We start from the raw sequence: 15,081 nt of genomic DNA, 5'->3' as shown, positions 1-15,081 counted from the left end.
GATGTGGTGGCGAGTCTGACACAACTCTCGAAAGCTACCGCCGAGTGGAGTGGACCGCAGAAGTGGTTCAAGTATTCCCTGATAGTGTTTGGCAAATGATTTTGCGTTACGGATGACAGAGATGCTGCCTCTACGATGGATATAAGTAGGTAACGTTGTCGCTGTTTGAGTGCTGGAACCTCATTCAAATGTACAATGGAACAAAAGACCTTGAAATGGCCAGATAGGTGAAGATCTACGTAATTGCACGAGCTGATCATTTTCTGCATCTTTCAAGCGTGAATAAGCTTGGGACACAGATGAAGTTAAGCAAGTGCGTTAAGTTGTCGTGTCCTCATTGTTCAGGGGAGAAGAGGATCAGGTAGCGTGTTAGTCTTCAGCTCGTATTATACATACTGAACGCAGGATTCTGAGCCGAGGGCCGCTTGACATGAGTCTATAGCGGAGAACGCCTGATCTACTATTCAGCTCCCGTGGGTCAGTGATAACCTTGAAGCGTTGACACAAGCAAGAAGGAACGGAAGGAGAGGTAGCGCAGTTCATTCTTGAACATTATGCTGTGTTCCAATAACCCTCGCGACTTTGAGGCTCTGAGCGAGATTATTAGACACTGGGTGCATTCTTGGTTTCCAGGTATTTTCAGAAAATTGGACTCTCCCAAAGCCTCAAAATCTGTTTAGAACAGTGCCACTGGTGAGAGGGAGATGGAAAGCTGGGAATTGCTTCTTTCCGTGTTTCCCGCTGGACCCGTGACATGGTGAATCGGAGATCGGATAGGGGGAGATAGCGTGTAGCTAATAAAGCCAGATCGTGGCGTCAAGCCTTATGACGACTCTTGTCTCGCTGCCATCTGCATCTGTCTCTGTTGCCAGAACAAAGTGTGCCATGCCTCTGCCAGGCCATGTTTCAACCACTCGTACCCGAGGTGGTCGACCCGGCCATGATATGTGCAGCCGTTTAGAAGAGCAGCAGTTAGTGTCGGGTCAAAACCCACGGTCGCAGGCAGATGGCGATGATGTTGTGTTGTCGGAACTGACTATCCCTCAACCTGTGGAACAAGCCGGAGACATGAGCCGCGAGGCTTTCGAAACAGGCGAACAGATGGCGCACAGGCACCCAGTAGCCCACTGGAACCTCGGAGAGAATGGAGAATTGACGGAGCTTGCGATACCTGCACCTATCCCTAGCCGAACCCGCGCAGACGAGCAGGATTTCAATCTGGGGTCGACAGATGACTCGCGATTCTCAGATTCCTCAACCTCGCAAGTGTCATCAACGCGACCGCAAGAGGAAAAGCCCTCGAGGCAGTCAAAAACGGTTATAGCATACACGGAACTCTGTGCAATTAGTTGGATGATCTTCTTTTCTATGCTAGGAACGCTGGCTCGCCTCGGGGTTCAGGCTATATCGGTATATCCTTATACGATCTTTCCATCTCCTGTCCTTTGGGCCAATCTTGGGGGTTCCCTTTTTCTGGGTCTTTTGCTGGAGGATCGATCTCTGTTCCGGTATGCTGTCAAGGTCGACACTGATTCCGAAACATTTCACAACGAGGTGGACAAGGTGAAAAAGACTCTGCCCTTATACATTGGATTGGCAACTGGGTTTTGCGGCAGCTTCACGTCCTTTTCAACGTTCATCACCGATGCAGTCTTCGCCCTCACAAATCAGCTGCCACCATCCGCAGCAACATCGCCATTCCACAGTGTACCCCAGGAGCAGATGCATTCACGCTCAGGTGGATATTCTTTCATGGCCCTGGTAGGGATCCTGATCATACAGAGCGCTGTCAGCTTGGCAGCCCTTAAATCCGGTGCCCATTTGGCCGTGGCTCTCCAGACGATAATACCATCACTTCCCACCACCATTCTCCACCGAATTCTTGACCCAATCTCGATCCCACTGGGCTGGGGATGTTGGCTGGGTGCCGTTGTGATCTGCATCTGGCCTCCAGAGGACGAATGGCGTTATCAAGTGTTATTCGCCATTGTACTTGCCCCCCCTGGCACTTTGCTTCGATTCTATCTGTCTAAAACCCTCAACGGCCGCATAACAGGATTTCCATTGGGGACCTTCGTTGCCAATATCTTTGGGACGATCATCGAAGCCATGTGTATGGACCTGCAACATGCCAGCTCAATCATGGCGGACATTTCCGACTTCAATTCCGCACCATGTGCGGTCCTACAGGGCGTCATGCTCGGTTTCTGTGGCTGTGTCACCACCGTCAGCACTTGGGTGGGCGAGTTGAATAGTTTACAAAGGAAGCATGCCTGGATATACGGCATCATCAGCATTGGTGTCGCGCTGGCCTTTCAGATCGTGATTATGGGCACCATGATTTGGACGGTAGGCTATACCCAACACTGCTCATCGAGAACAATAGCCTGAGGAAAGCCGGAGGGACTTTTTTTACCCCTTCATCCAACATAAAGTTAGTAGGCTGAAGCTTTTCTGATGTTTGAGTTCGCCAGTCATAGAGTAAACGGCGATCAAGGCGGCAGCGTCTGCAATTGACGTTCACAGCAGTTTTCTAGATATCAAAAGTCTGAAACGATAAAATAACTAGATACGGAGACATTAGTCGCGTCCTGAACGATCTGCTATTAAGTCCTCGTTACGGCACTCTTGAAAAATTAAAATGAAACATTCTCTCTTCCGATACTGACCGTGATCATGAACTACGGTCTGGGGAAGTCCAATTGTCATTGCTTCGGTCGTGACCAAAGCAACCACCTGCAACAGACTCGGTACTTTGTTCCAGCCGTAATGCGTGAAACCAGATCAGAACAACGGAGAAGTGGGCCACCAGTGAAAGCGCAATCTTCTGGGTATCTTGAATGCTGACATTGTTGGCGTTGAACATCGACCCGATCTAAAATTGGTTCTTAATGTACACTGCACTTAAGCTGCAGCGCATCCAACCAGTCATTATCTGACCATCATCGTTAACTTCACTGTCTACAATCCGAGAAGGATCTGCTTTCGAATCTAAGTTTGTCTTTGAAGCAAGAAAGACCTACTTGAAGGTAGCGCCTTTTGTGCGGACAGACCTCTCAATCGACGGCAAAGTAGTAAGAAAGGATGGCCAAATCAGCACAACATCGTCTTGTTTCCCTTCACGACAGTAGTCAATCCATATACCCCAAGTCATGTTGACATAGTGCGCTAGAGCAATGCTTAAGTGCCTGGAGCAATGTCACTATCACGACAGATGGATGTCAAGCTCTGAGAGAGGAGAGACACTCACCACCATCTTTGGCCGGCTAACAGGTGGAACCACCACGTGTGAATCTCTAGATGGAGTTCCTGTACAAGAAAATGTAGACCACCGTCCGGGACGAAGTCAGGAAACCCCAGAAGGCTCAATCCCAGAGCGGCGGAACCATCCTCTGCGACATTGTGTTCAGGATTTTCCGGTCGCGACATTCCTGCCTTAGGCATTCTATCCCGTAAGTGGTGTTGGTTGCAAGAAAGCCTGCTCTGACTCCCTTCACTCTGCGTCGAGGCTTTCGACGCCTTGCTTCCAAATAGTGCATATTGCAGCAGAAGACGATCATCGGCGACAGAGCTATCACACTTTGACAGTACCACACACCCCTAACCTCCACGAGGCAGGCTACCATATATAGGTTGATGCCCAGGAAAAGGGCAGCGATGGACAAGTAGATTGTGAGAGACTTTTGGTACTTGTGTTCTGCGCAGAGCAACGCACATGTCGAACAAGACAGGACGACTGCCTCTAATCTCTCGGCACCACCTGACCACGGGGTTAGTGATTTTCTTTGGAAATGAAGGGATTGCATCAGTCTCCCAGAGCCTTGTGTATACGTACCATTCGAGGAAGAGGGCCAGAATAGACTCGCGAGACTGACAAATAGATGCCCGATGAAAGCAGCAAGAAATACTCCAGGATGACCATTGAAAAGGCAATTTGATAGCCCCTTGCATGCGACGTATGCGCAGCACAGATCTGCCAAACAGTTCGGCCTCTCACTCCAATGCATACTTGAGGGATCTTTTCTTCGAAGTCGTGGCCATATACGGACTATAAGTCCACAGTGGAAAGGGATCCAGAAGATCGCTTGCGATACATCCGTCGCCTGGTGCCGTTCACGGTGCAGGCCTGAGCCACAAAGCTCACATTGAATCGGTCCTAGCGCTCTGAATCATGGTTGTTTCAGGGCATCCTGATGACCCGAGGGATCCGTCTTTTCCGGCGAGTACTACCTAGCCTAAGGAGGAAGGTGCACGTGATGCCTCTCCGCTTGAGATGACTTATCATTTTACTGTATGTAGCGCCATACCAGATCTAACCAAATACAATCACGTGGCTGGGCGTGTCGTTCCGATACGCGTCGACGCGAACATGTCTTGGCGCGGGTCAAACGTCACAGAGGCTCTGGTTGGAAGCCCATTTCGTGAGCAAGATTTACTCATAGATTACGTTCGATTTCTACTTGCAAGAAACTCTCTCAGTGGGTGGAAGAACGTCGAAGAACAGTATGAGGCCGTGTGAGAACCACCTGTTAGTACCGAGTAGTTTCGCTGCTATTACTATTACCGAGTACTGTTTGACTAGACGCTACCAAGCGAGATGAACGACAACCATCATAGAAAAATGAACCCTGACAAGCACATACAGAAACCTTCATTCGCTCCATTAGGTGCCCCAGCCCCTCCAAAAGGGTATGAAGCCCTGTTTTCTGATTTTTACGGCATCTGCACCTCAATTTGCTTGGCCATGGAGCTTATGCCTGACCGATGGGCTCAACTGCTTCCGGGCCAGTAGTGTCCTGTACACCATCTGTTGTTTCCACAGATTGACGGGTCTTTTCTAGGAGCATCGAGTGACGGACGTCCCGTTCACTTCTGTATATCAAGACCTGAACAATCGTGGAGAAGACGCAAAAAGAGCTAGGAACCCGCGACATTAGCAGTGCTTCCAATTGCGGAGAGCAAACCATACGTACACAGCAATAATGCACCAAGACTCAAGTGCGTACTTCAGCGAGCATTTTCTGACGCCTGGTGGCGAGACGGTAGAGCAAGGGTGTCGGTTGTAGTCTTCCGCGGCAAAAATGAATGCGGTCACCCACAGATGGGAGTAGATGTAGTCCAAGGGGATGAGTTGAACTGTGAAGCGTTTGTGAAATGCCAAGGGGATGGTGGGCAAGAAGAAACCGATGCTGGTGCAAGCAATGATCTCTTGATATGTTGTATGCAAATCCCTCGAATAATCGTGAATAAAGTAAGATACAATAGCCATCACAATGCAGGCGCTCGCCCATTTGATGAAGTTGACCATGAAAAGAACGATGCGCAGTCGGGTGAAGGAGGTGCTGGACAACCCAGAGTTATCGGCTCGGGGCAGTCTCAGGCTGCGACGAAACTTCATGTTGCAAACTGGAATTCTCGATTGCTTGAAGCATGTTCGAAGGGATTTCCAAGCCCGTCTTTACAATGTCGGGAGATTTTATATATTCCATCCTCGGTTTGTAACATCCCATGCCCGTCAATCGGCAGCAGTGGAAGAGACGGATGATAGACAGACCTTCCTCAAGTCGGTGCATTGTATCACAAGACCTGTCTGTATTCCGGCTGTGGACTGATGTGTCGATTATTTGATCACTCTATACATGCTTAGCGATATATCATTGCATAGGTGATGCAGATCACTGAGGGGAGCAGCGGCTGCGACGGATTAATGCAGCGACGTTCCACATTCGACAAGCATTTTCCCGAATAAGCATCGAGTTGTAGACCCATCTTATGCTCACATATACATTCCGTCATTGCAGTCATTCCACCTTTTCCCCAGGCCCTAGAATTGTAGTGTGTGGTCTCAACCCCGGCGAAGGAGTAAGAGAGTGATTCTGTCGACCTCCGCAAACCCCGGGGCCAGCTTTCTTACAGTAGACAAGATCCAACACTTCTCCATCACAGACGTGGAGCGGGTACCGATTCCGCAAATATTTCCAAAATTGTTCACATTTCTTTTTGCTGCTAAGCAGTATAAGCTGGAGGTGGAGTATCTTAGACCGAGTCATGGTGAAGACTTCTATTGAGGAATTACCTCGTACAATGTTGTTGCTCATGGAACACGACGAAGCCTAGTCCACTGATACAGCACTTGAAGAACACTGAGGTTAAATTTGCCTCCAGGGTAAAGCACAGAGACCTCCCAATTCTCCCCAGCGCTTGGTATCCTAGCAGCTTCATTGAACGTATATTCATCTCTTCACGTCTCGACCCATCTGGGCTTGTACCCCCATAAAACTCATTGAACCAAAGGTGTACATCAATAATATGCCTCATCATCAAATCCTTGAATCTGAGAAGAGCGTTTAGAAGCTCCAGGCCCGCCCATACCCAGTCCCATGCCAGTCGCCAATGAACCGTTCCCGCTCGTATCCATATTCATTCCTAACTGTAAGCTCATGCCTGGTCCCATTAAACCGTTCATTCCATTCGTTCCGTTCGTGGGAAAGCCATCAATATCCGTGTCGGTAGTGGTTGGATACCTGTCTCCGGTAAGTCCAAATCCGTATCCGGCCTGGCTTGTCACGACGCCCGGGTTGGTTCCTCCGTCTCCTCCACCCGAATCATACGAGTACTGCAGTCCATTGTAGGACGGTGAGTTACCATTCGTATTTGCGTTTGTACTGCTGCCCGTTTCTGGTGTGTCAAAGAAGCTCAGATCTAGGGTTCCCCAATCTGGCGGCTCAGACCCCCAGTTTTCGAAACCCACAGCCAATTGGTTCTGATCCTTAAAGAACCAGTCTTGTGTCTCCTCAATCAGACTTTCAACTCCACCAAACAATCTGGCGGCATTCTGGTCGCCAGCAGTCCCTGCTTGGTTAGAGGATGTCGCAGCTGCGTTGGCTGCGATTCGAGCTTGGTGTGCATTCCATGCATCTTGTTGTGCTTTGGTAAGGTAAGTTGAAGCCCGAATACGACGAGAGTCTCGAGAAAGGTCGGCTGTGGACTGTGGTGGCATGGACGGTGTTCCGGATGTTCGTCTGGAGTCAATCGCCTCTGTGGGTGAGGCAGCCATGGGCGCGGAATATCCGCCTGCATACTGTGACATTGAAGTCCCACGCTGAGCTTGCGACTGCTGTTGCCTTTGAACATTGATCGCCATCAAGTCAGGCACTGGCTGTGACACAATTTGCTGGGCCATGTTTGCCAGAGACTCGGGCGACACCGGTGAAGGTGCACTCGCTGCGAGACCCCATTTCGCCCGAAGCCTTGTATAAACCATTTCCGCCTCCTCGGGCATTTCAATACTCCACCTGTCGGCACATAGATGCAAAACTCTGAGCGTTCGCCGGGCGGCTGTCCAACATTCCCCCATTTCCTCCAAATGTTTGACGCCGTGGATGATATCTCTGCGAGCGTTTTTGTCTGGTAGATTCAACAAATGAATCGTACAGGCTGAATGTACAATATAGATTGCAATGTTACATATTTGTCGAAGGCCATGTGTTCGCTTATACAGTCGAAAAAGCTTAGAAATTGCTGTGGCTCCCTGAGTACAGTACTTTCTCGGGGATACGTGTGCTGGAAGTGGTGAGGTCGTTCGGGTGTACTTCAGGAACGGTCGATATAGATGAAGATACAAGAGTTGGTAAAACATACTGTCTTTGGTCAGGACGCCTCTTGAGGCTTATGGAACTTCAGAGACATACTGCATCAGCAGGACTTGGGGGAGCTGACCCTCCCTCGGTTCCAGTTCAGGCGGCAACCCTTGCTTCCACGCTTCCAATCTAGTATGCAGATCGCTCAGTCGTTTGAGCTCGGTTTGTCTTGGAGGAGGTTTATCAAGCATCTGCGGATTATAGAACGATGTCAGGAGATCGCTGGAAATCTCGGCCAGTTTAGACAGTTGCAATGCAACAGCTCTGGTACGCGCCGGTTGCGCATGGGCCTGAATGATGCCCGAGTCTGTATACGGCGACCACATTTCACTGTCTTCCGATGGGAACACGTCGGGCTTCTTCATGGTGATGTTTGGCGTTAAAAGTTGAGGTTGCCGCCCCAGGTAGTTAGACCAGCACCTGATACCAGTTAGCAAAAGTGAGTTGTTGAAGCAAAGATTCTCACTTGTCAAAGAGGAAACAACCCCAGAAGGTTATCCGCCTCGCATCAATGTCCTCATCTGTCAAGCGTGACATTTCATTGATAGGCACCGTATCGACGTTCAATCCGAGATCACAAGCCATTCGAAAACTCATGCCACTGTATACCCATCCCTTGCTTTCATGACCGCATCCGGCTTCTCTAACGGACATCAAAGCCAGAGCCTGGACTGTACATAGTTTCGCGTTGGCAAACTCGTCGTTCTCGTAAAGGAGCCTTTTAGCTTCTGCAAAGAAGTGGTCACCAGTGGTCCCAGAATCCGCTGGATCTGCTCTTGCTTCAGGCCGGGATGAGAAGTGGCAACCGAGCGCTAGCATAACATTGACAAGGAGAGGTGAGCAGTACTGTGAGGATGTCCCGGTGAGGAAATCTCGATAGAAAAGTTCCTTGGCCAAGGTCGTGAAAAAGGCGTAGTGCCAGCAAAAGTACATGTTCATGAAATGGAGAATTGCCTCTTTGTCTTGGGTGACAATCGTCCATGAAAGAACAGCCTCTTCGTGAGGTCGCACCACGACCCGCTGGTAAGTTGGTGAGCTGTGTGTGCCTCGATGTTCATATTCCTCAGGAAGCCAGATCAAATTCGACGTTCCCCCAATGAATTTGACAGACCCGTCTAGCATCAGATCGCCCATCTTCCCAGAAAGTTCGGCTTCAAATTTCGGTACGCCAGATTCGGCCTCATACATTGGAGAGTCATCGTGTCCCTCCATCAGGCCTTTCTCTTGAGCGTCTATGGTAACCGCAAGTTCTTCTAGATTGTCGCATGTCCGTATCTGCCGGACTAGATCCATGACATCCTCCTCCTCAGCATTCAGGATAGCCTGTATGAGGATCTGGAGAGTGGAATTCTTGGTCTTGGAGGCATCGACATCCTTTTTGTAAACCCCTTTGCGCCGATGGTCGGTGTGTGGCGCATATTCACATTCGGTCAAGTAGACCGATGCGCAAGCAGCGCATTTGGGCAAATTGCCATCACACTTGCTCTTCCTTTTACGGCAGGCAATGCAAGCGGTGCTCACACATCGCCTTTTCGTAGCGGCGCCTCCAGAATCCTTATCCTTGCTCTTGTTCTTGCCTTTAGCCGATGGCTGCGCCGAAACGTCTGTGTGCTCCAATATATCCTCTAGGGGACTCGGATGTTGAACTTGCTCCGCTTTGATATCCCCTTCCATCATTATCGTTATCGGGGAATAGTTGTTTCATCTATCGGTCGTTATCGCGACATGCGGGCTAGTGGTGTGTAGCCATCGCAGGAGCATTCTCTACTAGTGAACGGATTCTGCAGGATGAACGAGGCCCAAGTTCAGACGCTGAGAGCATGGGCTGATGCGCTCCGCGGCTTTTTGCTTCATGGAAAGAATAGTTCGATTAGGTCAAAAGCTTTGGGATTGTCGCGCAGCGGGGTGAAGGTCTGTGCTGATAAACGTTTGAGGGAGGGTTAGGGCCGGTTGGGTTGGAATTGCAAAGGTGCAAGAGGTAAGTGAAACTGCTGGACGGGAAAGGTCTGTATCCTAGAACGACTGTGACTCAATGTAAACGAGATGCAAGGAGAATTTAAATGAGGCACATGAGGCTACCGAGAGGAGAGGATCTGACGAGAGTGGGCATCCCCCACTTAGCCATCATGTAGGGTCGTACAGGGGCTGCACAAGGCTTGTCTGATTAATAAGTCTGGGAGCACAGAAAACATGGAGTAGCAACTACGGAGTACCTCAGACTTCCCCCGGGGCGTCCAGAACCTAGCAGTCTAGGCAAGTACTCAAGTAGGCACTTGGCTCCGCTGGATAAACGGCATATCGGCTTCTCCGCCACCTCGCGCGGACCGGGATTCACCCAGCGAATACTGGACTTCTCAAGGAGAAAATTCTTCTCATCCGCAACTCGATACAAGTAGAACTCTTGCCGCAATATCTTCGGTGTGGAGTCCCTCGGCAAGCAGCGGCAGCCTCTGCAGATCTCAATGCACGAACAGGATATGGATCCGACCAGCTGTAGAACCGCAGGGTTGAAATTTGGCTGAGCCTTGACCCTGATACAGTATGGGGAGGCACGACTTCATCAAATTGTGAAAGCAGTCTCAAATAGATCCAATATCTTATTTAACTAGGTAGAGATCAACTCTGGAGTGGAACCTCGTCTCTTACAACTAGACAGAACATTAGAAGGCTGAGACAGCTGGCGAAAACGTGACCCGACAAGGCTGTGTCACGTGATGACCAAAAACTTCTGGCGCAACTTCGCAGCTATTATTTTACGCGTGAACTCCAACTTCGCGATGATTTAGTACATGTTCTGTCCTTCTTCCATCATTCACAAGGTGAAGTGGTTGGTCAACATCTAGCCGGTCTTGATACCAGCTGCCCAGTTCAATTGATGCAGCACACATCGGCATCGCGCAGTCTGCTGGGGCTCGCGAGAAGATTCAACCAGCTAAATGTCGCCGATCCCTTGACAGTACGAAATCCTCCCCAATTGTGCGGTAGTGGCTGTTGTTAACTCGTGTATAGCAATGCCTGGCACCGAGGCTAGGTTGTCGAACAATCGCTTCTCAAACTCAGCCACCTGTTTCCACCCTCACAACGGACTCTGTAACAAGTCATGATTCGTTTCACCTAGGAAATCCCTTCATTGTAACCTCGCCCACTCCCGGCTTGTCGACCTCTCCGTCCTCCGTCGAGCTCCATGCTCTAGACCATCCGGTGCTAGCGACCCTGTATTCGTGGCCTCACGTCGAACCTGCTCGTTATGCTCTGTACGGCTCACGATACCTTGACGCTCCTTTGCGCAGAGACCTTCTTCATCGCGCTGTCATCTATGAAGCGGACGCGACACGCCAGGGAACGGCGAGCACAAAATGGCGTTTTGAAGTCCATGGGTCCAATCGCAAGCTGTACCAGCAGAAAGGCACAGGCCGTGCTCGTGTGAGGGACAAGAAGTCCCCGATCAGAAGAGGAGGTGGTGTCGCCTTTGGTCCAAAGCCCAGAGATTTCTCGTCCGAGTTACAGAAGAAAGTCTACCACCAGGCCTTTCGAATCGCGCTAAGTTACCGTTTCAGGAGGAACGAGTTGATCATTCTCAATGACAAGATCAATCTGCCAACGGGAAACGGCGCACGGTTTCTCAATAACATTTTCGAGGCCAATTGCTGGGGCCAGGGGTACGGCCGTAGCCTCCTCGTCACAAGTACGCCTGAATCAAGTGGTGCACGAATCTTTGAAGAGATGGAAACAATTGGCGAGCATGGAGATCTGAAAGACATCGAGGACGTGGATGTCAAGGACCTCCTCACTAGCGGGCGGGTAGTGATTGAGAGATCTGCCCTGCTCAGTTTGCTGTGTAAGGAACAGACATTCAAGGAGAACGGAACGGTGTTCACGTATGAGAAAGCGTTGAAGGATGTGAAGCTTGCGAATAAGCTTCAGGTGCCTGAGAAGGTTGTACAGTATTTGTGAAACTAGTCCTTCAATCTATGTAGGCCTGAGGCGCAGACTGGGATGTATTTCTCGACCTCTGTTTCTATTCTACCCTCGATGGCAATGTGTCCTCAATGCCGGTGAGATGACTCGCTGTTCAGCTATTATGAAACAGAAATCCAAAAGCATAACACGAGTTTACGTAGTCAAGATCATAAGGACTGGTCATCCACACTGAAGCATTACTCCAATCTCTTCGATATGTACGACAGTTAGAACAGCCATGCTGCTTTTGCTGAGAACTGCATTGGTTATATTGAGACCAATGAATGTCCATGCCGCTACCCCGTTTGACAAAGCAGCGCCACTGGACCCCTAGCGTAGATGGAGCCCCCGCTGTGGACCTATCCGATCTTGGCTCGAATTTTCTTTGTCCAGTGTTATAAAATGTGGTGGCCCTCTGAGATACTTGTCTAGGTTGTGCACTCTGGTCCTAAATTTCTGGGGCCAGCATTGACGAAGGCGCTACGAGTGAGTCTCTAGACCGTCATCCGCCATGGCGATCCAAAAAAAGCACGGCAAAGGACGGCTTGGTATGTGTTCCACCATCGATCTGGCAATACTGCGCGGGAAAAAGTGGCTGACTCCCTCTCTCAGACAAATGGTACAAACTCGCCAAAGAGAAAGGCTACCGGGCACGAGCGGCGTTCAAGTTGATCCAGCTGAATAAGAAATATGGGTTCCTGGAGAAGAGTCGGGTGCTGCTGGATCTGTGCGCCGCACCGGGATCTTGGTGTCAAGTCGCAGCAGAGACAATGCCTGCGCAGAGCCTGATTATCGGTGTAGATCTGGCTCCCATTAAGCCCATACCTCGAGTCATCTCCTTTCAGAGCGACATCACCACGGACAAATGTCGAGCGACTATTCGGCAGCACCTAAAACATATGAAGGCCGACACAGTGCTACATGATGGGGCGCCCAACGTTGGTGTGGCCTGGGTACAAGACGCTTTCTCGCAGGCGGAGTTGGTTCTGCAGTCAATGAAATTGGCGACAGAATTTCTGAAAGAAGGAGGCACATTTGTCACAAAGGTGTTTCGGTCCAAGGACTACAACGCGCTGCTTTGGGTGTTCAAACAGCTGTTCACATCGGTCGAGGCTACAAAACCACCTTCGTCCAGGAACGTGTCTGCGGAAATCTTCGTGGTATGCAGAGGTTTCAAGGCACCAAAGAGACTGGATCCCAAGTTTTTGGACCCGAAACATGTTTTTGCGGAGGTGCAGGAGCCCACACCGAACAACGAAGCCAAAGTCTTCAACCCCGAAAAGAAGAAAAGGAAAAGAGAAGGTTATGAAGAAGGCGACTGGACACAACATAAAGAAGTCCCTGTCACCGATTTCATCCACACGACAGACCCGATTGCGATTTTAGGCTCCATGAACAAACTAAGTTTCGAGCAGCCACCCAACGGCGATCTCGCATTAGCTACAATAAGTCGACTTCCCGAGACGACAGCCGAAATCAGACAATGCTGCGCAGACTTGAAGGTGCTAGGAAAGAAAGAGTTCCGGACGTTACTTCGGTGGCGGCTGAAAGTCCGCGACCAGTTTGGCTTGTCGAGTAAAGCTAGAAAACAAGAGCAGGAAATACAGACCCAAGAGCAGGACGGAGAAGAGGTGGCACAGGTCGAGTCGATGGACGAAGAACTCAAACTTCAAGAAGAGCTGCAGAAATTGAAGGATCGAGACAGCAAGGAGAAGAGGAAAGAACGACGCAAAGAGAACGAAAGGAAGCGAAAAGAGATTGTCCGGATGCAGATGCACATGACTGCGCCGTTTGACATTGGATTGGAGCAGAGTGGCCCTGGGGCGGATGGGACCATGTTCAGCATCCAAACAGCTGACAAGGCTCAGGGCTCTGGCGAGATTGGCAATAACGACATGGAGGACGAGGAGGACTCTGGGTCGGAAGACTCAGAGCTTGGCTCCGAGAGTGATGATGACGACGCTGGTGACAGGCTTGAAAGGGAACTAGACTTCATGTACGAATCCTATCAGCAAAGGCGGGAGGAAGCGGACGCCAAAGCACGAGCAAAGCGAGCGAGAAGAGAAAAGGAAACCGATGAATGGGAAGGTCTATCCGATGACGAGGCCACATCTTCCGATGGAGTCACTGACGCCGACTATGATGACGAAGAGGACGGCTACCCCATGAAACAAATTCCGAAAAGTGATGGTCTTTCAGCCAAGGCGGCCATGTTTTTCGACCAAGAAATTTTCCAGGATTTGGGCATTGACGATGAACAAGAAGACCTGGACAAGGACAGTGCAATTGAGATGGACGACGACTCGTCAGACCACGCAGACCGGACAGCCACGAAGGCCCGTACATCAAAAGAGCAGCAAGACAAGTCGCTCAAGCCAGCATTGAACAAACAACGACCGTCGTCTCAATCCGCAGATGATGAATCCGAATCCGAGGCTGAGGCTACGATTAAACCATCTACCTCTTCCACTACAAAGCCTCCGCGACCCGAAGACCCATTGACACCGTCCGGCCATTTGGACGTCGACATCATCACCGCGGAAGCCATGACGCTTGCACACTCCCTCGCAACTAAGGAAACCACAGCCAAAGACCTGATCGACGACAATTTCAACAAATACACCTTCCGCGATACTGACGGTCTCCCCGACTGGTTCTTGGACGACGAAGACCGACATTCTCGCCCCATTAGACCGATCACGAAGGCCGCCGCGGCGGCAATCAAAGAAAAGCTGCGCGCGTTGAATGCCCGGCCCATCAAGAAGGTCCTGGAGGCCAAAGGGCGGAAGAAGATGAAAGCGGCTCAGCGGCTGGAGAAGCTTCGCAAGAAATCCGCGCTGTTGCTCGAAGACGAGGGCGTGAGCGAAAAGGACAAGGCCTCGACCATTTCGAGAATGATGGCCCGCGCGGCCAAGAAGGGGAGACCAAAGGAGAAGGTCAAGCTGGTGGTCGCGAGAGGTGCGAATCGCGGCGTCGCTGGACGGCCGAGGGGCGTCAAGGGCAAATACAAGATTGTGGACGCCCGGTTGAAGAAGGACGTGAGGGCCGAGAAGAGGCTCAAGAAGAAGTTGAAGAAGTAGGAACCTCCGTCTAGCGATACATCCATAGCACTTATAGACGACAACGGAAGCCACACTTTGGTCAACTTCTTGTTGATTGATTTGACGACCTGTTTTGACAGTTTTATTTGCGATGCCCATCGCGTTCCTTCTTATACCATAGTCTCTATCCCCATAAGATTGGGATTGCGCCGGCCAGAAAAGGAACCAAAACTGTCCCATAATCTGTGGGTTTTATTGATAGTACATTACCAGCCTTTTTGCTCCGAGTCTCCTTCGCCACCATCCAGCCATGGACTCTTTAACTGACAACCAAGGTCCGCGTCTTGTTTCAAAACAAGTGGTAAGTCATCCGTAGTAGTTGTGACCTGCCGCGACCTTCGCAAACGGCATCAAGCTGGTAGAGCAATCAGAGTGTTGTG

General features: G+C 50.4%; 6 protein-coding genes across 6 annotated transcripts; 3 read left to right on the top strand and 3 right to left on the bottom strand.

Moving 5' to 3' along the window:
• Nucleotides 1–1,068: 1,068 nt before the first annotated feature.
• On the top strand, nucleotides 1,069–2,391 carry AYO21_01453 (hypothetical protein; the record flags this gene model as incomplete). The annotated part of the gene is made up of 1 exon (XM_022651436.1): nucleotides 1,069–2,391. The coding sequence occupies one exon, from the start codon at nucleotides 1,069–1,071 to the stop codon at nucleotides 2,389–2,391; it is 1,323 nt and encodes a 440-aa protein (XP_022516409.1).
• A 2,360-nt stretch (nucleotides 2,392–4,751) lies between these two features.
• AYO21_01452 (hypothetical protein) lies at nucleotides 4,752–5,398 on the bottom strand (the record flags this gene model as incomplete). The annotated part of the gene is made up of 2 exons (XM_022651435.1): nucleotides 4,752–4,917; nucleotides 4,974–5,398. The coding sequence occupies 2 exons, from the start codon at nucleotides 5,396–5,398 to the stop codon at nucleotides 4,752–4,754; spliced, it is 591 nt and encodes a 196-aa protein (XP_022516408.1).
• Nucleotides 5,399–6,301: 903 nt separating this feature from the next.
• Nucleotides 6,302–7,282, bottom strand: AYO21_01451 (putative phospholipid-transporting ATPase NEO1; the record flags this gene model as incomplete). The annotated part of the gene is made up of 1 exon (XM_022651434.1): nucleotides 6,302–7,282. The coding sequence occupies one exon, from the start codon at nucleotides 7,280–7,282 to the stop codon at nucleotides 6,302–6,304; it is 981 nt and encodes a 326-aa protein (XP_022516407.1).
• Nucleotides 7,283–7,669: 387 nt separating this feature from the next.
• On the bottom strand, nucleotides 7,670–9,317 carry AYO21_01450 (hypothetical protein; the record flags this gene model as incomplete). The annotated part of the gene is made up of 2 exons (XM_022651433.1): nucleotides 7,670–8,060; nucleotides 8,107–9,317. The coding sequence occupies 2 exons, from the start codon at nucleotides 9,315–9,317 to the stop codon at nucleotides 7,670–7,672; spliced, it is 1,602 nt and encodes a 533-aa protein (XP_022516406.1).
• A 1,100-nt stretch (nucleotides 9,318–10,417) lies between these two features.
• Nucleotides 10,418–11,594, top strand: AYO21_01449 (50S ribosomal protein L4; the record flags this gene model as incomplete). The annotated part of the gene is made up of 3 exons (XM_022651432.1): nucleotides 10,418–10,425; nucleotides 10,508–10,596; nucleotides 10,759–11,594. 3 exons carry the CDS (start codon nucleotides 10,418–10,420, stop codon nucleotides 11,592–11,594), a joined length of 933 nt encoding a protein of 310 aa, XP_022516405.1.
• A 517-nt stretch (nucleotides 11,595–12,111) lies between these two features.
• Nucleotides 12,112–14,680, top strand: AYO21_01448 (hypothetical protein; the record flags this gene model as incomplete). The annotated part of the gene is made up of 2 exons (XM_022651431.1): nucleotides 12,112–12,148; nucleotides 12,213–14,680. The coding sequence occupies 2 exons, from the start codon at nucleotides 12,112–12,114 to the stop codon at nucleotides 14,678–14,680; spliced, it is 2,505 nt and encodes an 834-aa protein (XP_022516404.1).
• Nucleotides 14,681–15,081: the final 401 nt, after the last annotated feature.

The sequence above is a fragment of the Fonsecaea monophora genome (assembly GCF_001642475.1).
Source record: "Fonsecaea monophora strain CBS 269.37 chromosome Unknown Scaff5, whole genome shotgun sequence".
Classification (NCBI taxonomy): Eukaryota; Fungi; Ascomycota; class Eurotiomycetes; order Chaetothyriales; family Herpotrichiellaceae; genus Fonsecaea; species Fonsecaea monophora.
Note: the sequence above shows the minus strand (reverse complement) of the source record. Positions and strands in the feature narration are given on the sequence as shown.